The 24,661-nt window shown below is 39.0% G+C and overlaps 3 protein-coding genes across 6 annotated transcripts; 2 read left to right on the top strand and 1 right to left on the bottom strand.

Annotated features, from left to right (window-relative positions):
• Positions 1–584: 584 nt before the first annotated feature.
• On the top strand, positions 585–7,222 carry snx20 (sorting nexin 20). Of its 2 annotated transcripts, XM_051883846.1 has the most exons (4): positions 585–751; positions 1,700–1,820; positions 1,940–2,094; positions 3,874–7,222. In XM_051883846.1, exons 2-4 carry the CDS (start codon positions 1,724–1,726, stop codon positions 4,540–4,542), a joined length of 921 nt encoding a protein of 306 aa, XP_051739806.1. In that variant the 5' UTR covers positions 585–751; positions 1,700–1,723; the 3' UTR covers positions 4,543–7,222. The 2 variants fall into 2 exon arrangements, with proteins under 2 accessions (XP_051739806.1, XP_051739807.1); XM_051883847.1 differs by lacking the exon at positions 585–751 and having other exon boundaries at positions 758–1,820.
• Positions 7,223–8,544: 1,322 nt separating this feature from the next.
• Positions 8,545–12,492, top strand: mphosph6 (M-phase phosphoprotein 6). Its single transcript, XM_051883848.1, has 5 exons — positions 8,545–8,762; positions 8,981–9,093; positions 11,524–11,614; positions 11,917–12,026; positions 12,119–12,492. Exons 1-5 carry the CDS (start codon positions 8,712–8,714, stop codon positions 12,258–12,260), a joined length of 507 nt encoding a protein of 168 aa, XP_051739808.1. The 5' UTR covers positions 8,545–8,711; the 3' UTR covers positions 12,261–12,492.
• On the bottom strand, positions 12,265–23,985 carry hsd17b2 (hydroxysteroid (17-beta) dehydrogenase 2). 3 transcript variants are annotated; one of them, XM_051883842.1, is made up of 5 exons: positions 23,595–23,980; positions 22,501–22,713; positions 19,403–19,588; positions 19,121–19,258; positions 12,265–13,319 (listed from the first exon to the last, which is right to left on the bottom strand). In XM_051883842.1, the coding sequence occupies exons 1-5, from the start codon at positions 23,857–23,859 to the stop codon at positions 12,973–12,975; spliced, it is 1,149 nt and encodes a 382-aa protein (XP_051739802.1). In that variant the 5' UTR covers positions 23,860–23,980; the 3' UTR covers positions 12,265–12,972. The 3 variants fall into 3 exon arrangements, with proteins under 3 accessions (XP_051739802.1, XP_051739803.1, XP_051739805.1); XM_051883845.1 differs by lacking the exon at positions 12,265–13,319 and having other exon boundaries at positions 19,189–19,258; positions 19,403–19,479; positions 23,595–23,985; XM_051883843.1 differs by lacking the exons at positions 19,121–19,258; positions 19,403–19,588 and having other exon boundaries at positions 23,595–23,984.
• Between the last annotated feature and the right edge of the window lie 676 nt (positions 23,986–24,661).

The following is a 24,661-nucleotide window of genomic DNA, read 5'->3' as shown; positions in this document are numbered from 1 at the left end:
GCTTAGTTTATTTCAATTATAAGGCAACATTTCTATTTTGGTTAAATGTAAAGTTTTTCATCTAATATTTAGATTTTATTTCCGCTTCATTTCAACTGACAAAAACAATTTGTAATAGTTTTAGTAACAACAGTAACAACACTGTTGCATGAATGGACAAGCATATTAGTTGTCTAAGTATTTTTAGTATGAAATGGCTTTTAAATCCATAATGTTAACTGGCACTTGCTGATTTAAATGCATTATGTGAATAAAATAAGTATATAGACCATCACTGTCCAGAACAGCCTGCCACTTACTTGACTGTAATTTAACTGTACAGCACCATCTATTGGACAAATACATAATACCAAAAAAGATACTCCCAGTGGTTGCTTTGCTGGTGGTGTAACAGTGTGGGGAATATTTTACATTAGGCTCCTTATTTAAACATTACCTGCTATTAGGCATCAGCATCTCTAGAATGATTCCAGCAACATGAATTGAGTGTATGTCATTGTTTCACTAGACTTCTGCATGGCTGAGTGCAGATTAATTGCATGAAAACCAATGATAATGTGTTCAAGTGCGAGGCAAAATAACACTCCCTTTTTCAGGTTTCACTTCCTCATGAACAAAGGTTCAGCTTCAGCCTACATGAACAACAGAAAGAGAAAACATGAAAATGTTCACTTCTAGAAATACAACAAAGCTAATGTTTTCACAACAGCACGTTTAGCGTTTGCTGATTATTGGAACTCTGTTTGCACAGGTGGGTCAATATTTGTTCTTTATATTTTCAGCGTGTTGTGCTGTAGATGATATACCACACGATATACTAAAGCGATGTCAGATTTTCATCCGTTACATCTTCTGTTACCTGCACAACATCAAAGTCTCACCACGTCTGTGAGCCATTTCCTTTAGAGGTTTATTTATAGTTGTTTCCTGGAGAAGTGTGCCTTCTACCTTTCCTTACATGGGATACATCTGATGTTGTGTAATTCTGGGATAAACTTTTACATTTTTCTTTATTACATTTTTTACCATCAGAAAGAACTGTTATAGAAGCTTCCATTCATATGTAATTGAAAAGTATTGTTTTCCTTTACTCAGTGTTGTCTGCTAGTTTTGATAAAATCTGAAGTAACAAACTTTCTACAGGAAATACTCAGTTCCACAATCAGCGTTGTTTTTATTTTTTGCCTTACAAGAATAGCTTGGATGCTAAGATATGCCAGTGGGGTAAGTTGAGCCACCTCGTTTAGATAAGTTTAGTTATGTAATCATATAATCATTAAGGGTTCATCGTTTAGAGAATCAACAGACTGTGATTGAGAGGGTCATACAGTGAAATTAAAAGTATTTTTAATGCCAAAAAATTACCAGATAACAGTTTAAGTGTGATAGATAGATAGATAGATAGATATGATAGATAGATAGATAGATAGATGAATCATACAAATAAAAGAAAATAAATGCAATTACCATGGCTTAAATTAGTATCTTCAGAGCCATATTTCTTTAGAGAATCCAGAGTTTAATGCCTTTGAGTGCAATGACTCATGATAATGATAATAAATTAACATTTTTCATCATCCATAAAACTTGTTGAGGTCAGAATGGATCTGCCTTATCGTCCATGCTTATGTACCAAAATGTTATCTGTAATGATGACTCTATGTGAGTTATGGTAATAACCTATTAAATTCCTTTGCAGAAAGCTAAATTAGAGCACATTGTTATGGAGGAAGAACTAGAACCACACAACACCAAAACAGAAATGGTTTCGTCACCTCCTGAGCATTCTTCACCACAACAGGAGACATTATACAATAATGGTCAGTTGTTTTGTAACTGTGAAATTATGAGAGCAGAATCTGATTCAGTAGTCTATGGTGGTGTGTGTTATGACATTTGAACTGTGTGGTCACCGTTTTGATTACATGTATCCTCACAGCTGAAGAGGCTGATCTGGGTTTTAGCGCCTCCTGTCTGACCACAGCGGAACTGCAGCAGCACTGGAGAGCCGTTAAGCAGGAGTTCAGAAGCGTTAAACTGCTGTTCGACATCCCCAACACCCGAATCATCGATCAAACAATGTCCAAATACGTGGTACATCAAAGATTGTAGTGAAATAACTATAAAAATGAAATCAAACTTTCTATTTTTGTTATTCCAACAGATTAATAATTACATTATTCCATCAAAATGTAGCAGCTTGCCTGGCTCATTTTGTTATGAAAATATTCACGTTTTGGAATAACATTAGACCAGCCTTCTGTCTGTGCCATCTTGACTTAGACTACTTGCTCTCTTTCATCTCTTTCGCTTTAATTCTCGTGCACTGACTCGTTCGCTAAGCTGAACATCCAATCAGAGTTCCCGCACTCACCGACGGCCTCAACGCCGTTTCAACGTGCTGAATCAGGCAAAGGATTGGGAAAGGTCCTCAAGCCGGGACTTGAACTCGGGTCACCCAAAGCACAACGGCGCTATATGTCGGTGCGCTGCCCACGAGACTATCGGCGCTGATGACCTCGTATTTTTAACCGTTCCCCTTTTCCACTTTATATTCAAGGAATGTGCTGCATTTTACATCAAAATTCATTCATTCATTCAATTCATTCATTTTGGAAAAAGGATGATCACTGTGGAACCTTGTTTCCACCACAGAATTTAAAAAAAGGTAGCATTTATCTCATGATTCTAACTTTTTCTCTCACAATTGCCAAGTTCCACCACAGAATTAAAAAAAAAGGTAGCATTTATCTCACGATTCTAACTTTTTCTCTCACAATTGCCGAAGAAAAAAGTCAGATTTGTGTGATATAAGCTTGCTAATGTCAGAAAAAAGTCAGAATTGTGAGATATAAAATCACAATTGAACCTTTGCCGGGAGTTTGATTGACAGGTGATCTAACCAGTCATAACGTCGAATCAGCCGTTTTGAGCCGTCATTTGCAGTTCACGAGCTACAGCGATCTGTCACGACACATTAAAGAGCCACAAAATGGTATTTATTGTTTAAATTTCCTTAAAAATTACAAAATTTGAAATTGTTTCATATCAAAAGTAACCTGCTCTGTCTTGTCTGTCGACACATTGTCAGTGTCCTCTTTGCTCTGCGATGTATTTTTCACTGCGTGAGAACATGGTGAGAGCGGCATGGCACGTCGGATGTAGCAACAGTAACTAAAGGGGGCGGGTCTTTGCGAACAGTCAATTGCGAGAAAAAAAAAGTCAGTATTGGGAGATAAAGAGTCGCAATTACTTTTTTTTTTATTCCATGGCGGAAACAAGCTTCCATAGTTTACTCACCACCCAACAACACAGACCATTCAGCTAATGTTAGTGTATGGTTCTTATTTGATTATTATTTTTGGGAACCAAAATAATAACCTTCCTTTATAAACATATAAATTAATATCAGAACTTTTTTTTTTTTTTCAAACCTAAAGGGAACCTAAAGGGCAGTGTTGTAGTCAAGACCAGCTCATTTGAGTCTTGAGTCCAGGCAGAAACTAGAAGAGGGTCTGAATGATTCAGACAATGAAAATATGTTGTCTTTTGGAATGAATGAAGCCTGGTTTCACTTCAGTGTCACGCAAATAGCCGGAGCTCTGGTCTAGAGAAATGATAGCACAGAGCAGAGCATACGAGCAAGTTGGAACATACAAAAAAAACTTATCCCCAGTGTTACAGTAGTTGAGACCAGACTCTGTCTCAAGTCAAGGCCGGGTCCATGACATGACCAAGACTATGAAATTATGGTCTGGTCTCAACACGGCCTTAGGATCAAAAACTGTTAGCTGTACATGTCTTTACCAGACAGCAATGCTTCCTGTCTCCTCCATATTAGGTCTAAGTTTGCAGCTTATTTCTGTCCTTCAGGTGTACCAGATTGTGGTGATCCGCTCAGGCAGTTACGACTGTGAGCGTGTAGCTATTGAGAGACGCTACTCAGACTTCCTTCACCTTCATCAGGAGCTCCTGGTGGACTTCAATGAGGAAATGGAAGACATTGTGATGCCTAGGAAGAAAATGAGGGGCAACTTCTCAGAGGAGAACATCGCTGAGCGGCGCGTAGCCCTCAGAGACTATCTTACTCAGCTCTACTCCATCCGGTGTGTCCGAAAATCACAAGCGTTCCAAGCGTTCTTCACTCATCAGGAACTAAAAGCTGCATATAACCTCCTGCGTGGGGGGCGCTTTTCCCGCGCCCTTGAGGGCCTCCAGAAGGCGTTAATACTTCAGGAGAAACTTTCTTCTCATGACCCTACTTTGGTGATACCAACCTTGTGCGCCATATTGGTGTGCCAAAGGGATCTAGAAGACTTTGACGCAGCATTTCAAACTGGCAGAAGAGCTCTGCCCACAGTGAGACGCTACGAGCTCCGGCAGTATCAAGGGCCCCTGCTGGAGGCTCTTGTTGATTTGGGCTACAGTCTTGAGTTGCCTGTGGCCCAGTTACAGGATGAGCTGACCAGAGTGCAAGACTCTCCACATGCGCAGTTGTCACAGATGTCCCTTAAAGAACTGGTGGTGCAAGAGTTTGTATAATCAGTAACAACTGTAATTTAGTTGTGTTAACAAACATGGTTTGAACAAATTCCCTAATCCAGAATTGTTCTAAGTGATCAGACTAACAATTGTCACCTGGCAGACAATACAAGAGTGGAAGGTCCCTTAGACTTACATTGTGGAATGGACTTGAGCCATATCTAGAGACCAGAATTTCATAGAGGCTTGGGTGGGCTGTTTTAACTTGGACCAGAAAGCAACCGCCTTTAAACCACACAGAACATCCTAGCAACTGCAAAGCAACATGCCCCAAACAAATGTCAGCACCAGAACATCATAGACATGAGGATAGACTGCTTTGACTTAGGGGAGTGTGCTGACTTGTTCAAATGTATTTCATGAGCCCATATGGTCCAACTTTATATTAAGTGTCATTAACTACTATATACTAACATTTAAATTAATAATTTGATACAATGCACTTATTGTGTACATACATGTTTTTACATTGTACTTATATTTAATAAATACCTGCATATAATTACATATGTAATTAACTTCTGTAATTACATCTATAATTACACTATTGACCCTTTCCTTACACCTTAATTTCAATTCAGAGTTGTTATTGTTAACTAAAAATATTAAAGCTGAAATAAATCTGAATTAAATTAAAATATAAATATTAGAGGAAAAACTTTCTGAAAATTCTAAATGTTGCCAATGCAACTAACGGAAATAAAATAAGTTTAATTTGAGGTACTAAAATTACTGAAAAACTAACTAAAAAACTAAAACGGAAATAAAAATAAATAAATAAAAACTAACCAAAATGACAGCTAAAATTAAAATGAAAACTGAAAATATAAAATATCTCATTCAAAGTATTAATAAATACTATAATATTATATAAATAACACTAAAATTTTGAGCAGTTTTTCGCAGCTGCCATATGGAAACTTTGAGCCACAATGGGATAATACATTAAAAAAAAAAACTATTAATTTTTAAATTAATTTGTTTTTGTATTTGATATATTTATACACTTGCAAAAGCTCACACCAAGTGAATCACTAAGCATATGATTCTCATTTTGGGAAAGAAAAGTCCTGGTGTACAAATCCCGGACGAGCCCCCAAATAATGATTTGTACGTCAATATAAAAGACGAATAAAAACTGGACTAATTCCAGTATAGAGCACCTACAAAGTTGCTTTGAATGTACGGACTGGGACATTTTTTTTTAAATGGTAGCCCTGATTTAAATGATCAAGTTTTAGTGGTTTCGAACCTAACTTTTGTGTCGATTCTATTATTCTGGCTGATGGTATTTCCTAACAATAAGCCATGGGTTACTAAAGAGCTTAAAAATATTCTTAATATGAAAAAAAGGATATTTTTATCAGGGACAAATGAGGAGAAAAAAATGATCAATAAGAAGTAAAAAGAGCAATTAGATGTGCTAAATTGAACTACAGAAATAAAATAGAAGGAAAGGTTATTCAGGGTGATATGAGGGCTGTTTGGCATGGAATCAAAAATATGCCAGACATAAATATAACAAAGAAAGTTCCAGTTGAAAAAAGAAATGCAGATTTTTCAGCTAATGATCTAAACTTGTTCTTTACATGTTTTGAGAAGGATGAATTAATTGTCAAACTTGAAAAATATTAAACAGATATTAAGTGGCTCTGCCCCATTGAAACCGTATTCTCAGAATATATTGAAACAGCTAAAAAACATAGGGTATGTTAGCAAGGCTACTGGACCTGAAGGTATTTGTGGAAGAACACTTAATCACTGTGCGGAGCAGCTCAGTGGGTTGTTTTATAAACTGTTTCAAGCATCATTGGATCAGGCTGTAGTTCCTAAGTTATGGAAAACTTCAATTGTAGCATACCCAAGAGAGAGAAACTCCATTCTTTTAATGATTTTAGGCCCATTGCTCTAACCTCGCTAGTGATGAAAACTTTGGAAAGGGAAGTCAAGTCTCAGATTATATTAGTGACGGATAAGAAATTAGATCCGTTGCAGTTTGCATATATCACACTAAAAGAGGTGTGGATGATGCAAAACTATTTCTATTGGATACTCTCCATCAGCACCTAGAAAGCGGGAATTCTTTTGCCAGATTGTTGTTTGTTGATTTTTCATCAGCATTCAACACAATGAATCCTATTATCTTGGCTAAGAAACTTGTAAATGAATTTAATATGTGTCATGAACTGGTGTGGACTTTCTAACCTGTAGGGAGCAAAGGGTTAGGATGAATGGAGTTTTATCAGAAACACTTTGTACATCGATCACATCTCCACAGGGCTGTGTATTGTCATCAGTTCTTTTTATCCTGTATACGAATGATTGTCGAATTTATGAGGAAAACTGTCATGGTGTGAAATATGCAGATGATACAGTATTTTTATCCTTGTTGTCAAACACAAATCTAAACAAGTTCACTTTTTATACAAGAAGTCATTCGTATTTGTAATGCAAATTTTACTAAGGATTCTTGAGGGTTTTTTTTCGTTTTTGTTTTTTTTAATCTTTCTCTCCTTGTGTGAATTTTATTATAAAGCGTGGTGCATTGTAATGTTGTAATATGTAGATATTGGAGTTGAATATGATGGTTTTAATGTATGTTTTTCTTTTTGTTTGTGATGTGCTGCCATCGCCCTAATACAATTGCCCCTTGTGGGATTAATAAAGTGGTTAACAATAATATTAATATGTGAATATGTTTTTGTGCCAATATCCCCAGTAACTAGGTGAGTGAAATTATATTTATATTTTCTTGCTGTATGTTTGTCATTTTACTTTTTTTTTATATTATTATTATTTTTATGTCTAAAAGTGACCAAAAATGCCATTTAAAGTAGTTAATAATAATAAAAATAAATCCTCTGTTTTAAAATCCACAAACCACCACTGCCACTTACCTTAACTGTTTGAGCTTTGGGAAGTAATACAAACTTTAAACAAAAATACAGGTGCGCAAACAATATTTTTCATTGTGTGACAGCATCTAAATTTCAATTTAATCAGTTACATGAATTCCTACTGTCCCAGAACAACAAATGTTATGCATGCGTGGCCGACTTACTTATGTCAGCATATGAAACTCCAGAAAGCAGATTCTTTTTAATATGATGCACAAGTGCATGTCGCCGATCCCTTTACAGCCGGGATATTTGCACCTCCCTTTCTTCTGCTTGACAGGCCAGTGGTCCGTTCGGTCCAAGCGCATCTCAATAGACCCTTGGGCCATTTTTCTTCTCCTTCAGGGCTTCTGTCACTCTGTGATGGAGGTTTTCCTATAAAAACCAGAATATTGAGGCTTGGATACACCATATAATTACCACATGTATGTACCAAGGTACCTGGTAATCAAAGGTACTTTAAAGAATACCATGGTATTACTGTATGTCAAAAACCTGGTGGCACTATTGATAGTGAGATAAACAAATAAAATGGCGCTGTGGTAATGAGGGGAAAAAACAAACATTTCAGTATCAATATTTGAATATATTATGAAAGCAATAAATACAATTATATTACTACAAATACAAAAATAAAAAACTGAAATAATATAGTTGATACCTCCATCTATGGAAATCCCAAATAAGAAAATACATTGCAATTCTGTTCTTGTACAGAGCTGTCATATGACAACATTTAACTGTACAACTGTGTTACACAAAGGCGATTTGTAAACAACAACATCTGTTTAACTTACCAAAAAAAATCCTCACTGTGATGAAATATACAAGAAAGTGTTTAGTCATGCATTTTGAGAAGGAAAATCAGGTGTTGCCAACTTTTTAGTAAGTTAACAATTTAGTATCACTGGAAATAGAGCTCCTCAGACATGAATAATCGATACCTTAATTAAAATTATGTATTGTAAATAGTTTTAAACTAAATCATATTATAAATGATTAAACTATTATTAAATAAAAAACATTATTATACTATTATATTTGTAATATAAATGATACAACTGCAATTATTGTCAATCGATCTTTGTTGTGCGACTAATCGAGCCTTGCACATTTTGCTACAGCGCTTGCGCAGACTTCATGGCATGTGGTCTCGTATTTATTTCAGCGTCTTGTGCTACATACAGTCATGTTGCCCATGTGATACATAATTGATAGAATAGCACTTTATATTCGTTCACATTAAAACGTGCAGTTTAGTTCTTGTCTGAAATGGCGAAAGATGGTGCAGCGAAACTGTCTAAAAATCTCCTGCGAATGAAGGTAAGAAGCTCTGACTACATCAGAATCGGCCCTAACATAATTATGGTATTCAGAAAATCCAGTTATTCGGTGACGAGCTTTTGATTGAAACTGTAGCAAAACGTCTTCATGTTGGGGTTTTGTTTTGAGTCTCGTGGTGTATCTGAACGCACTGTGTTGTAGATCAGTCACGTGCTGCAGTGAACTGAGTCTGATAACAGCTGTCTGTGTGTCTGTAGTTCATGCAGAGAGGGTTAGATGCAGAGGCGAGAAAACAGCTGGACGAGGAGGAGAAGAGAATCATCAGTGATGATCACTGGTTCCTGGACCTGCCAGAGCTCAAGGCCAAAGAGTGAGTGAGACCTCACTGACATTTCACTCATATACTGACCTCAGTATAAAGTATTTCGAATCTTAAGTCACATTTAAAGGGATAGTTCACCCAAAAATGAAAATTACCCCATGATTTACTCACCCTCAAGCCACCCTAGGTGTATATGACATTCTTCTTTCAGACAAATATAATCAGAGTTATATTAAATAATGTTCAGGCTAATCCATGCTTTATAATGGGAGTGGATGGTGCCCCAAATTCTAAAGACAGAAAAAAATGCACTCATCCATTATAAAAGAAGTCCACATGGCTCTGGGAGTTAATAAAGGCCTTCTGAAGCAAAGTAATGTGTTTGTGTAAGAAAAATATCCATATTTCAAACTTTATAAACTGTAATCTCTAGCTTCCACTAACTGTCATACGCGCATTCACGAGAGAGTGGCGTCCCAGCTTATGACGTAGGACGCATGGTCAGTGTGAGCTCCGGTGACGAACACGGAAGTGCAGAGGAGAGAGCAAAACAAAATACCGGTCACGAATTAAAAGTACAAAACTAGGATTTCTTAAGAAAAATGTTGAAGGATTTCGATATAAGCCAAGAGAAGACTTTGTTTTTTGCCCAGCCATATTTGTTTGAACTGGAGTATACCGACCAGGAACTCCGTGAGATGGAGGAGGCTGCAGCAGCAAAACAAACTGAAAAACGAGGCATGTTTATATTGGAGTAAATGCCAATCACTAGCGAAAACCACATTAGCCAAACCCTGGAAGTCACATCACCAAAAACAGCAGGCTAAGAGGGAGACAACACACCCAGATAGCAAGCAGTAAACAAACCGCGCAACTGATAGAGAGAGCGGTAACTCACCCATCTGATGAGCCGAAAGTGATGGAAGACGCAACAGGGTAGAGAGCTCGCAGCAGCCCGATGACAGAACTTGCAGGCAGTAAAAATTGCAGTCAACAATCAAGTCCAAAGCACCAACAGTTAGAATTGGAGTAATCCGATGGTGATATAGAAATACAAATAAAGCAGTAATCCGATCAGTGCAGCAAAACATACAAACAAACAATCCAGGTTTGAAGCGGCAGCCAGTCACGCACAGCGCTCTGCATCTCCCCTTGATGTTGGCGCACGTATTCTCAAGACTTTAGCTTTGTTGAAGCAACCCGGATATTCACAAGAAATCAGCATTTTAACACTAACAAAATGTAGAGTATAGCTCAAATAATTCGCTTCTTTACGTGGATTTCCTTTGCTGTACACAACTTGGTTCTCTTGGTTCTCGCGAGACTAGCATATTCTCACCGGAGCTTAGGCTGCGCATGCGTCTTACATCACAAGCTGGAACGCCACTCTCTCGTGAACACGCGTACGACAGCTAGCGGAAGTTAGAGATTAGAGTTTATAAAGTTTTAAATATGGATATTTTTCTTACACAAACGCATCGCTTCGCTTCAGAAGGCCTTTATTAAGCCCCCGGAGCCGTGTGGACTTCTTTTATAATGGATCAGTGCATTTTTTCTGTCTTTAGAATTTGGGGCACCATCCACTCCCATTATAAAGCATGGATTAGCCTGGACATTATTTAGTATAACTCCGATTGTATTCGTCTGAAAGAAGAAAGTCATATACACCTAGGATGGCTTGAGGGTGAGTAAATCATGGGGTAATTTTCATTTTTGGGTGAACTATCCCTTTAATGTCTAAACGTCATTGTGTGACAAATGTCTATGGAAGCCCATTTCCACCACATAAGAAAAAAAACATGCTTTGGTAAATTATAATTATGAGAATAAAAGTCAATATTTTGAGATACTAAGTCTTAGTTATGAGTTAAAAATCTCGAAATTGTGACAAAAGGTAATAATGTTAAGTCAAAATTATGACAAAGTACAAATTATGAGATAAAAAGCCATGATTATGACATGATGAATTGTGCCATTTATGGCTTATTTTTTTGTCATAATTTTGACTTTCTCATAATTGTGAATTAGTATCTCATAATGAGACAACATCTGTACTGCAAACCCCTCCATGCTGCGGTTGTTGTTTTTGCCAAATGCCCACCAACGCAACGTCATTGCCTTAGAAACCAAAGCAGATCTTCTGGAAAACGAAATAGTGGCATGGACACACAAATCAGATCTAAACAGTTGCGATACACAATGTATGACAATAATTTTAGATCAGATTCCAATCGGATACACAAATAATCAGATTTGAACTGACAGTGTGAACATAGCCTTAGTTCTGAGAAAAAATTTGAAGATGACATGTATTTTTGTAATGTTAAATGTGACCTAAGCAACCAAATTCCTTATCCTACATATTTGATGTGTTAATGCCGTCTTTATTTATTAAACTCTGCTTCTGAAATTAAATGAATCGTATAATCAAGATCTGTATCTGAATAAAAAATAACTGGGAGCTTTTATTTTGACCAGAAACCACATCATTGAGGAGAGAAGTTACATTCCCTGTGAGGATTTGGTTTATGGCAGAATGTCATTCAGAGGCTTCAATCCTGATGTTGAGGTACAAATTTTGTGAACTTTTATGGAAGTGTGAGACCACAAGTTTGTTTCCATTTCGAATTTTTCCTGAATTGATGATAAATAACTTATTTGATCATCTTATTTTTCATTGTATCATGTTGTGTGCCATTTTTTTTTAATGTACTTGCTCAAAAATGTAATTTTGTTAATGTTTAACCAATAAATGTCTCAAATTTGGTTATTTGATTAGGAATCTGAAATATTCATTGTATGTAAAACAAACAAATTTTATCTAAATAACATTGAACGTTGTTTATTTACCACAAAACTGATTTCTTCTAGAAATTAATGTTACTAATGAACACACACAAAGAGGAGGAGGAGGATGGAGATGAGGACGACACTGTGAGCAGAATGGAAACCGATATTACAGATGAAGAGATGGCTAGAAGGTGAGAGGAAAATGTGATGTCATACTACAGGAGATGTCTGTAATATTCAGTCCAGATTTTGTGAGCGAAAGACATTTATTTTTTTCTTTCAGATATGAAAGCTTGGTTGGGAGCATGAGAAAAAAGTTTGCCAAGAAACGAGATCGCTCCGCCATTGCTAAGAAAGAAGAGGACGTCAACTGCAATGTTGTTGATAATCAACCCAAAAGGGCGTTCATGAAGCCTCAGGACTGAGAAATGTTGTAAATGTTTTTTTGTTTTATTCAATGGACAACTTTTTTAAAGATATTTTTTTTTTTTTTTTTTTTTAAAATATCTGTTAAGTGACAACAAATGCATTGTTAAAAGATCATATTTTTTATGGAAAAGGTACTAGTGTATGGATTTGTTTGAACATCCTAAGACATGATATATAATATTTTTTTTCACAATTAAATGTACCATCCTAAAAATTGTAAAAACCTGACCAGGATGTGATGACTAATTCTTTAAAAATGGTTGAGATCTCAGTGGTGAATTTATAGTAGAAAATAACCCATGAAGGTGCAGTCACATTTGTGAAATTTTGACAAACTTTCACAGGCAAAAAAGGTTTGTTTTCAGTAGTATAACGATTGTAGTTACTTTCAAACCTAGCAGCTTTCTGTTGAGCAACATGGAGAATCCAAGTGACCAAATTGTACCTGTTGTGAAATCTGTTTTGGAAAATATTTCGTCCTGACGTGATGACTTGGATAGCTGTCGGAATGACTGGATTTTGCTTGGATTTCATGATTTCTTGGATACTTACTGAAATGGCTGGATTTCACTTGCAAAAATTCGTTACAACAATTTTTCGCAGCACCATGCTAGACTTTAAAAATGGCCTCTGGTGCTGTAGTATTTGCTTGCCTAAATTGTTTACAAAAATGAGGTATGTAAATGTGAAGTGCATCACCAAACAGAATCACAATTCCAGAACTCTAAGTTCTGCTGGTTGGGCGTCACCAGTCATAAAGATTTGTGAGAGGATTCTGTCAGACAGTGAGGTGGGACAGTGTCTGTAGAGTAAGGGAAGAGCCCATGCTGCGGCCCCTGGGTAATAGAAGTGTTTTGGTCTCGGGGACAGTATTGCATGCTTTAAATCCTCCAGAAACAGCCCTGTGTCCGAGCTTGATGCTGAAAACATGTTGACCAGCCTCTGCTGCATTGAGCAGATGTATTCTTCTCCGTAAGACGTCATCACTTCCTGAGACAAACCACTGAGGATGTCCTCCTGAGCACAATTCCACTGCTCTCTGCTGCCAAAAATATCTGGAAAATCAGTGTAGATGACAAAATTAGTTGTTAAAACTGCTTACAAAACCTGTCAATATAAGTGGGTAATATTTCACTCCAAAAAAATTCCCCAGGAATACAAAAATAACATTGCAGGTGAATAAATAATGACAGAAATGGAAGAACTATTCATTTAAAGGAACACTCCACTTTTTTTGAAAATAGGCTCATTTTCCAACTCCCTTAAAGTTAAACAGTTGAGTTTTACTGTTTTCGAATCCATTCAGCCAATCTCCGGGTCCGGCGGTACCACTTTTAGCATAGCTTAGCATAGTTCATTGAATCTGATTAGCCCGTTAGCATCTCGCTCAAAAATGACCAAAGAGTTTTGATATTTTTCCTATTTAAAACTTGACTCTTCTGTAGTTACATTGTGTACTAAGACCGACGGAAAATAAAAAGTTGCGATTTTCTAGGCCGATATGGCTAGGAACTATAATCAAGGAACTTTGCTGCCGTACCATGGGTGCAGCAGGCGCAATGATATTACGCAGCGTCTCTCACAAATGTCTCCATGGTTGCAAGGCACGCTCCCTGTGCAAGCAGGGGGTCACAGGCGCTGCGTAATATCATTGCGCCTGCTGCACCCATGGTACGGCAGCAAAGTTCCTTGATTATTACGCCGGAATGAGAGTATAGTTCCTAGCCATATCGGCCTAGAAAATCACAACTTTTTATTTTCCGTCTTAGTCTTAGTACACAATGTAACTACAGAAGAGTCAAGTTTTAAATAGGAAAAATATCAAAACTCTTTGGTCATTTTTGAGCAAGATGCTAACGGTCTAATCAGATTCAATGAACTATGCTAAGCTATGCTAAAAGTGGTACCGCCAGACCCGGAGATCGGCTGAATGGATTTGAAAACGGTAAAACTCAACTGTTTAACTCTAGGGGAGTTGGAAAATGAGCCTATTTTAAAAAAAAAAAAAAGTAGAGAGTTCCTTTAAAGGTGCATACAGTAGGTGCGTTTGTGTTTTTGTAGAGTCCTCATGCGAGTGTACACCACTCGCATAAGGACTCTACAAAAACCCAATTGCACCTACTTAGATGAAGGCTGTACTCATAATGGTTTTACATAAATAGTGTTTTAATTATGTATGGTGCCAGGGTAATGATACCAGAATAAAGAGAGTAAGGGAACATTCTGGGAATGTTAGAATAACGTTTTACAAACCAAAAACTAACATTCTATTTCCGTTAAGAAAACACTATGGTTACTGACATAGTTTCACTGATGCTTATGAGGAAAACTCCTGTTTTCTCCGAATCCTGAAGCCTGATTGGTTCACGTCTGTGCAACTGCACAGACAAATGGTGTTTCAGCCCGCCAGAAAGGGTGGGGTGACTGCCCAAGTCATACAGAAACACCCTCAGTCAGAATCTTTCGACTGAGGAGCACCTAGCATGACTTGCTGGGCAGTGTAGTAGCAAGGCAAGCTATGCAATGGTTGTTCCCATTATGTCAGGAAACCAGGGTTACATGAGTAACCATAGCATTCCCTTTCAATATGGTTCACTCGCATTGTGTGAAAATTATTCAATAATTTACTCACCCTCAAGCCATCCTAAAAATTAATCCATACGACTCTATGGGGTTAATAAAGGCCTTCTGAAGCGAATCGATGCGTTTGTGTGAGACAAATATCCTTATTTAAAACTTTATAAAGTAAAATAACGAGCTTCCGGCACGATATCCATATGCATTTGACGGATGTCCAAAAAGCATTAACTTCCGCGATGTAGTACACAATGCCATGATGTTCTACACTATGTCATGGCGTACTACTACTTTAATCCAATAGCGCCGTGCTACAAGCACAGAATGGAAGTTTCTCTGTGAGCTGACAACTTGCAGGTGCTTGATTCGAAAGCCCCTCGATCGGCTGTATAAAGAGAGTCTCAGACCGCAGTCGGAGCCTGCTACATAATACGTAAGTATTTTTAGACTGACAACACCTTTGCTTGAAGAGCAGGCATGTCCAGGTAGTAAAATCTGATGAAAGTGGATGGCGAAGACCAGCCAGACACCACAAAGATATCTGCAATAGAGATTCTGATGGACCAAGCCCAAGAGGAGGCCATACCTCTAGTGGAGTGGGCCCTCACTCCTAAGGGGACTTGTAAGTCAGCGTTATCGCATCCACAATCCATCTGGAAAGTCTTTGCTTCCAAACCGACAGCCCTTTAGTGTGACCTCTGAAGCTGACAAACAGCTGCTCTGATTGCCGAAACTGGCCAGAGCGCTCAGTATAAACTCTGAGGATGAGGTCGATGAGGTGCCTGTTCATGTTCCATGAGCGGAAGAGCTAGCAGCGCTATCACCTGCGTTCTGAACGGGTTACAACGCACTTTTGGCACATAACCTTTCCTCGGACAGTAAAGGACCAGTAAAAGACTGCTCTCATTAGAGTTACTAATGATTTGCTCTTATCGTCAGATTGTGGTTGTATCTCTCTATTTGTGTTACTGGATCTTAGTGCTGCATTTGACACTATTGATCACAATATTCTTTTAAATAGACTCGAAAATTATGTTGGCATTAGTGGAATTGCATTGTCATGGTTCAAATCATACTTATCTGACCGTTATCAGTTTGTAGTAGTAAACGAAGACATGTCATATCGATCACAAGTTCAATATGGAGTACCACAAGGCTCAGTACTTGGACCGTTGCTGTTCACTCTGTACATGCTACCCTTGGGAGATATCATTAGGAAGCATGGCGTTAGTTTTCACTGTTACGCTGATGATACTCAGCTCTATATTTCTTCGTGCCCTGACGAAACTTACCAATTCACAAAATTAACGGAATGCATAGCTGATATAAAAAAATTGGATGACCAGTAATTTCCTACTACTAAATTCAGAAAAAACAGAGATTCTAATTTTTGGACCAAAAACTTCTTCACGTAATAACCTAGAATACTTGATGGCTGCTCTGTTAAGTCTTCGTCGTCAGTTAGGAACCTGGGTGTGCTCTTTGATACCAATCTTTCATTTGAAGGCCATGTTACTAGCGTCTGTAAAACCGCATTCTTCCATCTTAAAAATATATCTAAACTACGACATATGCTCTCAATGAAAAATGCAGAACAGTTAGTTCATGCGTTCATGACCTCAAGGCTAGATTACTGTAACGCTCTACTGGGTGGTTGTTCTGCTCGCCTGATAAATAAACTACAGCTCGTACAAAATGCAGCAGCTAGAGTTCTTACTAGAACCAGGAAGTATGACCATATTAGCCCAGTTCTCTCAACACTGCATTGGCTTCCTGTTTAACATTGTATAGATTTTAAAATCTTGCTAATTACTTACAAAGCACTAAATGGTTTAGCTCCCCAGTACCTGAGCGAGCTCCTAATTCATTATAGTCCTTCACGTCTATTGCAATCTCAGAATTCAGGCCAGCTGATAATACCTAGAATATCAAAATCAACTGCAGGTGGTAGATCCTTCTCCTATTTGGCACCTAAACTCTGGAACAATCTTCCTAGCATTGTTCGGGAAGCAGACACACTCTGTCAGTTTAAATCTAGACTAAAAACGCATCTCTTTAACCTGGCATACACATAACACATTACCAATTTATATTTTCAAATCCGGATTAAAGGATTATTAGGCTGCATAAATTAGGTCAGCCGGAGCCGGGAACACTTCCTATAACACCTGATGTACTTGTTACATCAGAAGAAGAATGCCATCTACGCTAATATTAGTCTTTCTGTTTATCCCGAGGTTCACCGTAGTCAACCGGATCCGGGCCGTATCCAGGTAAGACCAAGGACCTGCACCTTGACACGACCACAACGCAGCCCTGACATATCAGCAGAGATTGAGTCAACTAGATCATCCACTGTGAGGGCCTCATCGACACGACAGCCATGACACAGTTCCTCAACAACCGTCCATACCGGCGTGATCCTCAATACGATCCTCAATTGGATGGGACTGGAATAAATACTTTTAATGTTGCGATCCTATTGGACTTATGATAGCAACCTGAATTGTAACAAAGCACTGTTGGCCAGAGGAGAACTGGCCCCCCGACTAAGCGTGGTTTCTCCCAAGGTTTTTTTCTCCATTTTAACACCAATTTGCCACTTGTCTGCCACCTGATGTCACCTGATGAAGTTTGGGTTCCTTGCCGCTGTCGCCTCTGACTTGCTTAGTTGGGGACACTTGACATTTGATATTCAACAGTGCTTTGATCTGCCTGCATTGACACTATTCTTTAAGAGCTGCTGTGCAGCCAAATAATGTACCAGTTATCAATGTAAAGCTGCTTTGACACAATCTACATTGTAAAAAGCGCTATATAAATAAAGGTGACTTGACTTGACTTGACCATCATCTGGGGGTTGAGTCTCCATTCCCCCGGCGGCGGTCCACCACGTGAAAGCATGTCCACTCCTACATTCAAGTAGCCTGGCACGTGAACCAACCTCAATGAGCTGAGGTTCTTCTGTGCCCATAGGAGAAGACAACTTGGCAGTCTGTGTAGAGGGCGAGACTTGATACCTTGGTTGTTTATGAAGGCAACCACCGTCCTGTTGTCCGAGCAGACCAGGACATGATGACCTCTGAGTTCTGTCCAGAACTCCTTGAAGGCCAAGATTACCGCCAACATCTCTAGACGGTTAATGTGCCAAATTCATCAAGGGAGTCACCCATGAGTGAAGGCTATTCTGCCGTCACACAGGGCGCCCCAACCTATTTTGGAGGAGTCTGTCATGACCACTTTCCTTCTGGAAACAGAGCCCAGCATTATCCCGCTCTGATAAAGGTGGGAAGACTTCCAAGGAACCGCTGACACAGCGGTGGGTCACCCCTAGAGAGTGTCGGCCCATGTGCAATGAGGTGGGACACGGCCTTTTAACCAATGCTGAAGTGGACACATATGGAGCAGGCCAAGTGGAACTACTGAGGAAGCTGCCGCCATCAGGTTTATTGACGACTCGTATGAGCTCTGAGTCCACATGGGGCCGCACATCATCAGTCTTTTTAAGCAGCGGAGGGGTGGAGTCATCACTGGAGTTCGCCCACTCACCACTTTCAGAAGCTGCTAGAGACATTGAATTCAATTCGATGTTAGACCCGCCAAATGATATCATGCGACTCGCAGCAGATGAGGGGCGCTGATCTTCACTGCTCAGGCTGGTGGCTCTGCTTCTTTCACCTCGGCTCGAGAGGATAAGGAGATGAGGGAGCGGGCGCACTGAAAAGTGCGATTCGATCACACAGCGATGCGAGGCTCAGCTTCTCTCAGTGTGGGCAGCTGGAGTCTAGAAGTGCCGCCTCTATGACTAAGAATATTTTTAAATATATATCTGATTGTGTTCGTCTGAAAGAAGATAGTCATATACACCTAGGATGGCTTGTGGGTGAGTAAATCATGGGATAATTTTTATTTTTGGGTAAACTATCCCTTTAAGAGCTGTTCACACCATAGACAAAAACTTTGACAGTAGCTATAACTATAGCTTTAATGTTCTAATTCTTCGAGAATAGTGAAGTCCACACCATGTATATAATGATAATGACACAGTAACAATATGGTTGGAATTCATTTTAGGACAATTTTCTTCCATCTGATGAATGATAAAAAACACTTGACAGCCAATCAGAATCCATTTGACTCCAGCACAAGCATTTAAAGCAACAGATGACGAAAATATCACTTATAATAAATAGAATGTGATTGATCATTGGTGTGGACTCTAATATCATTATAGTCTTTGTAGTTATGGTTCATGGTGTGAACGGGCCTTAGTTCTCACTTGTTTTGAAAGCTCCAGGTTGAATGATGATGACTCTGACTCCCCAGCGTGAGAGTTCTTGTCTGATTGTTCCATTGTACATGATCATCGCTGCCTTAGATGCACCATAGCCTGCAAACCCAGGAAGTGGAACTTCTCCTGAAGGAAACCAATGATGTGATTGATTTCAAAGCCGTTGAAGCGAATTGGTATTTTAGACACCTTTAATTGGTTTATGCTATATGTTTTGTGAGAGACTGTTGAGTAACTTGAGTTAGTATTCCAAAAATAATGCAAGTTTACCTCCCATACTGGATATGCTGATTATTCTTCCTTTTGATTGTCGTATCAGAGGCAGAAAGACTTGTGTTATCTCCACACTACCAATGAAATTCACATCTAAGAATTTTTTATACATTTTAATTGGCAGAATTTCTCCATCACACACGTATCCCAGCACTCCTGCATTGTTCACTAGTGCCCAGAGTCCTGCCCACAAGAAACGAGTAATGAAAAATAATAACGCACTTGTCTCTATACACTCAACTTTAAACAGTAACATTTCTTTGTGAGTGTTAGTAAAACTTATTAGCACTATGCTAGCGAGATCTGAGAGGTCACCAGGGAATTGCTATGTGGTCGCTAACTTGAGTGGTATGTTGCTATGTGGATATTTTGGGTTTTAAAGCCTTGTGATCTACTATGTGGTTTCTAAAGTGCTCTAGGGGGTTGCTTTGCAGTAACTAGGGTGTTTTTTGGTGTTATTAAGTGGTCACTAGTGTGTTCTATGTGATTGCTAGGTTGTTGCTAAGTGGTTGCTAGGGTGTTCTGGATAGTTTCTAGAATGTAGCAAAGTGGTCGTTTTGGGTAGTTGCAAGGATGTTGCTAAAAGGTCGCTTCGGTGTTCTGGGGGGTTGTTATGCCGCAGCTAGGGTGTTCTTTGTGGTTGCTATGCGGTCACTAAGGTGTTCTTGGTGGTTTTTAGGATTTTTCTGTAGTTGCTATGCAGTTTTTAAAATGTTCTGGGTGGCTATGCAGTTAATATGATGTTCTAGGTGATTTTAGGTTGTTAAGTGGTTACTAGGTTGTTCTGGGTGATTGCTAGGATGTTGCTAAGTGGTTGCATATGGTTTTCTGTGTCTATGCTATGCTGTTGCTTGAGTGTTCTTAGGTTACTAGGAAGATGCTAAGTATGTGTTCTGGATAGATGCTATATGGTTTCTAGGGTATTCTTGATTGTTGCTAAGATGTTGCTGGTGGTTGCTAAGGTCTTCTGGTTGGCTGCTATAGCATTGCTAAGCGGTTACTAGGGTGTTCTAGGAAGCTGCTACAGTATATGATAGCTAGAGTGTTCTGGAAGTTGGATATTGCTATGATGTTGCCAAGTAGTCAGTTTCCAAGTGAGTGTTCTGGCTGGTTGCTGTGCGATTGTTAGAATGTTCTAGATGGTTGCTAGGGTGTTGCTAAGTGGTTGCTGGGTGTTTTAGGTGGTTGCTGTGCTGCTGCTAAGGTGCTATTGGTGTTTTTTTGGATGTTCTAACTTCTGAGTGGTTGCGATGTAGTTTCTAAGGCACGGCTGGGCAACTCTGGCCATCAAGATCCACTTTTCTGCAGAGTTTTGCCGCGTTCTGCCATAAATTAAGCTCCGAATGCTTTCGAATCACTCTCGCAGTACTATGATGTCATACATCGATCTGTCTGCACAGCACCTCTTCAAGTCGAACACACCTTAAATCTGCAGTGGTCAGGTGGTACAAGTCATAACTCTCCGAAAATTACCAGTTTACACGTTGTAATTACAAGCACGTGAAGGCTTTTTACAGTTCAGAATCATTATGGTAATTGTGACATGGCGTGAACGCACTTTTTAGCTCCAACCCTGATCAAACTCTAGTAATCCTGAGGACTGTGATTAGCTTGTTCAGGTGTGTTTGATTACAGCTAGAGCTAATGCTGTGTTCCATTTACCTCAAAGGAGCGATGTCGGAGCTGGGAATGATGTTACACCTGTCGACCGCATCCCAGTACATGGATTAGAAAACCAAGATGGACGCATCCAGGCAAACCTTTGTTGTGCTGAGAAGCCATAGTGGATTCTGAAGTCGGGATTGTTGCACTTCCCCCAGTTTCCCAGCCAAACTCCAATTTAAGGGAGTGTTCCAGTTAAAAGTTCCAACTGGGGACTAGGACTTTCCCACATCCAAGGAACGCACTATAAACTCAGCAGGAAATTGATCTTGAGGACCAGAGCTGCCCACCCCTGTTCAAGGGTATTCTGAATGGTTGCTACGTGGTGGCTGTGGTGTTCTTGGTCAGGGTTTCTCAACTCTCGCCCTCAAGGCACACTTTTCTGCAGAGTTTAGCTCCAACCCTGCTCCAATCAAACTTACCTGCCTGAAACATTCTAGTAATCCTGAAGACCTTGCTTAGATTGGTCAGATGCAAATGTGCCGCACAAGTCCTGAAAAGTGAAGCTGAAGCATTTATATCATCCCCTGGTGGCTGGCTGCAGTATAGGTCATAAACCCCACCCTCTCCGTATAATCAAATGGGACACAAGCCAAACTAAGTAATCCAATTACACTTAAAACTTTTAACATTTAAATCCAAAGATAGTTTCTGTCATTTTAGGTAGTTCTTATTACGTAGACGAATGTTCAAGTGTTCATTTTCCCAGTAAGTTAGGTTTTAGTTAGTGTTTTGATGCTATAAAAAGGGGGTGTAATGTCATGATTGAGTCTGCGGGAGCGGGAGTGTGGGTGGGACCTTAATGGTGCATTCACACGGGGCATCAACGTTAACGCTTCTCATTTACTTTGAATCGGTGACGTAATGCATTGCCGAAATGAATTTCTGTTGCGTTGCTCATGGCAGAAGTTGAAAATTTCTCAACTTTTCAAACGTCAATGCAAGCGTCATGCCTTATGCAAATACCCTAGTGCGGACGCTAGCCAATTGCATTCATGCTACACTGAAAAGTAATGTGATTGGCTGTTGTCACTATGACACCAGCCAAGCGTTGACGCCGATGCCCCGTGTGGATGCAGCGTGATACCACGGCTCCACTACTGCGTACATTCAGCCTCTGAACGACGTAATCAGCAATGAAGGTTACTGGGGTATTTTGGCTTAATTGTTCTAGAGTGGAAGGAAGCAGAGATGCGCTGTCCATCTATTTTGCACTCTATGGTCAGGTGTGTTTGATTAGGGTTGGAGCTAAACTCTGCAGGAAAGTGGACGTTGAGGGCCAGAGTTGAGAACCCCTGTTCTAAGTGTCTGCTTACTGGCCCAAATCAAAAGACCTCAAGTGATCATGAGTATTAGTAATAAGGATGCTTGCTTTATAAAATACTACCAATAAGATCAGATGTCAACGCCACATTTAGCAGTTCTGTTCTTACCTGCTTTGCCTGTTTGGCTCCTGATGTACTGATGTGCCTGTGTGATCTGGCTGCTGTTGGTGACGTCTAACTGTAGGACGGTGAGGTTTGGAGATGCAGCTTTCTTCAGCTTCAGAGCTCCAGGACTGAGTTCATCCAGAACCCCTGCAAACACCTTCATCCCAGCACTGTCCAAAAACCTGGCCAGATCATGACCAAAACCCGAATCACAACCTATGCAACATACACAATCTCAATTCCTTACACAATCACACCAGCATTCCAATATTCCATTGCATTGTGGGTAATAGTGGTTAGCTGCCACATAATCATGCGGCAATTCATGTATGTTTATCATTTTAATCTATGTTAAGTGACATCACAAGAATGCAGCAGTGATTTATGGTCTTATGGGAACCAGTGAAGTTAAGTTCAAAGTGCAAAGTTCACTAGGACATCAGACAAAAACTGTTTCCTACTAGGTTAAATGTTTACATTTCATCCCAAATTTTAAAGGGATGAAAAGACATTGTCAGACATATTTTCATGACAATTAAGAACATTTACCCCTAAATTCTCAATACTGTATGGCAAAAATCACATTTTTTTTACTATATTACAGTATCATTTAATTGATTTTACTGATGTAAATTGAAATAATGATGTGTAGATGTTTTTAAAATTAAATTCAAAATAAACATTCTTTTCAAATTACAGTAATGAAAATGAGCTACAGCATTACAGTAATGTTACATATATATATACATAAGTAAATCTAGATACATTATGAGAATGAGATTTATTTATTTATTTTACTGTATTGTTTTACTACAAAAATGAGAATATGGGAGGAAATGTGCTTAATTGTCATAAAAACAATGTCACAAATGCAAAAAATCACAATGGTCCTAAAAACAGTCTCAATTTCTTAGTGCAAGTTTTAGTTTCTTATTTCTAACATTTGATTTGGTGGTGAAATATGACCTTGTTCTCGAAGGGTTTCATAAGGGATACCCTACTACACTATACTGTGAATACATTAATATATGCTGACCTTCATTATATATACAAATGTACATAAACAGAATTTGAGAGCAAACAGGATGGTGTCTTACCTGTGATCAGTACCGCCTTGTCCAGGGTAGGCAACATTACCTCTTCTCTCCCTACATAGTAGATCACACTACACAGCACACTCACAAGCCCCACTTTAAGAACACTTGAATGGACGAAACAGCTCAACATCACTCCGGAAACCACAAACAGCACCAACCACCTCACTGACTGGCCTTGAGCAACACGCAGAAGCAGTTGCCCAACACATATTACCATGAGTAGATCGTATAGAAAGCCCAGGCAGCCTTCTACAATTTCCTCCATTTCTACACAGCACACAGGAGTGAAGCAGCCAATGCTATCAGGAGATCTAGAAGGGCGCCTGTGAGATTACAACCTGTCTATTGTGCTCAGCTGGTTTGATGAGTGTGTGAATCTTGTAAATCTTCAGGTTTATGCTTTACTGCACATAGAAATTAATCACGCCCCTCAACCAGTGCATAGCATATGTTGTATATTTAGGCATGTCTAAACGTGCTGTAGAGTGGTGTCACTAGAGGTGAATTCTATCATTGTATTATGTAACACTACACAGAAGTTCATCTTTCGTCTCAAGAAACTTACATGGAAACAAACGGAAACTTTAAAATAACATAATACATGTGACAGAATTTAATATGTGCTTTTAACAACATAACTGGATGCATTTACTGATGAATTGCGAAACTATACTTGGCTCAAAGGTCTTCTGGCCTGACATATAAAGAAACATTTGGATCTAATTTCACAACCAGCTTTAGTATCCTGTTTATGTAATTCTAAATACATTTTGTACAAATTCATCTAGATTGATTTGGTAATGCATTATACTGTATGTTTTTTTGAAGTAACCTGAGACGTTTATAGCTCAGTATCTTTTGTCCGGAGCAACATTCCTGCGAAACAAAAATAACTCCATTTATGATCTTTACTCAGTTACTTCACATCAAATTACAGGGAAATTATTGATTGCTAGCATAATCAATTGCAAATTCCAGCAATTCCCAAGTCTGATTGGTTGATAGGAACACCATTCCAGGATCGAAAAATTATGTCAAACCATCCTACTTGACAACACATGCCAAGG

The sequence above is a fragment of the Ctenopharyngodon idella genome, chromosome 24 (assembly GCF_019924925.1).
Source record: "Ctenopharyngodon idella isolate HZGC_01 chromosome 24, HZGC01, whole genome shotgun sequence".
NCBI lineage: Eukaryota > Metazoa > Chordata > Actinopteri > Cypriniformes > Xenocyprididae > Ctenopharyngodon > Ctenopharyngodon idella.
Note: the sequence above shows the minus strand (reverse complement) of the source record. Positions and strands in the feature narration are given on the sequence as shown.

Excerpts from the sequence above, each read along its gene's own strand:
- mphosph6 (XM_051883848.1), top strand. The coding sequence starts at position 8,712 with ATGGCGAAAGATGGTGCAGCGAAACTGTCTAAAAATCTCCTGCGAATG. Across the intron at positions 9,094-11,523 it reads CCAGAGCTCAAGGCCAAAGA|AAACCACATCATTGAGGAGA; the intron begins GTGAGTGAGACC and ends TATTTTGACCAG. Across the intron at positions 12,027-12,118 it reads GATGAAGAGATGGCTAGAAG|ATATGAAAGCTTGGTTGGGA; the intron begins GTGAGAGGAAAA and ends TTTTTCTTTCAG.
- hsd17b2 (XM_051883842.1), bottom strand. The coding sequence starts at position 23,859 with ATGGAGGAAATTGTAGAAGGCTGCCTGGGCTTTCTATACGATCTACTC. Across the intron at positions 19,589-22,500 it reads GAGCCAAACAGGCAAAGCAG|GACTCTGGGCACTAGTGAAC; the intron begins GTAAGAACAGAA and ends TCTTGTGGGCAG. Across the intron at positions 19,259-19,402 it reads CAGCATATCCAGTATGGGAG|GAGAAGTTCCACTTCCTGGG; the intron begins GTAAACTTGCAT and ends GGTTTCCTTCAG.
- snx20 (XM_051883846.1), top strand. The coding sequence starts at position 1,724 with ATGGAGGAAGAACTAGAACCACACAACACCAAAACAGAAATGGTTTCG. Across the intron at positions 1,821-1,939 it reads GGAGACATTATACAATAATG|CTGAAGAGGCTGATCTGGGT; the intron begins GTCAGTTGTTTT and ends GTATCCTCACAG. Across the intron at positions 2,095-3,873 it reads AAACAATGTCCAAATACGTG|GTGTACCAGATTGTGGTGAT; the intron begins GTACATCAAAGA and ends TCTGTCCTTCAG.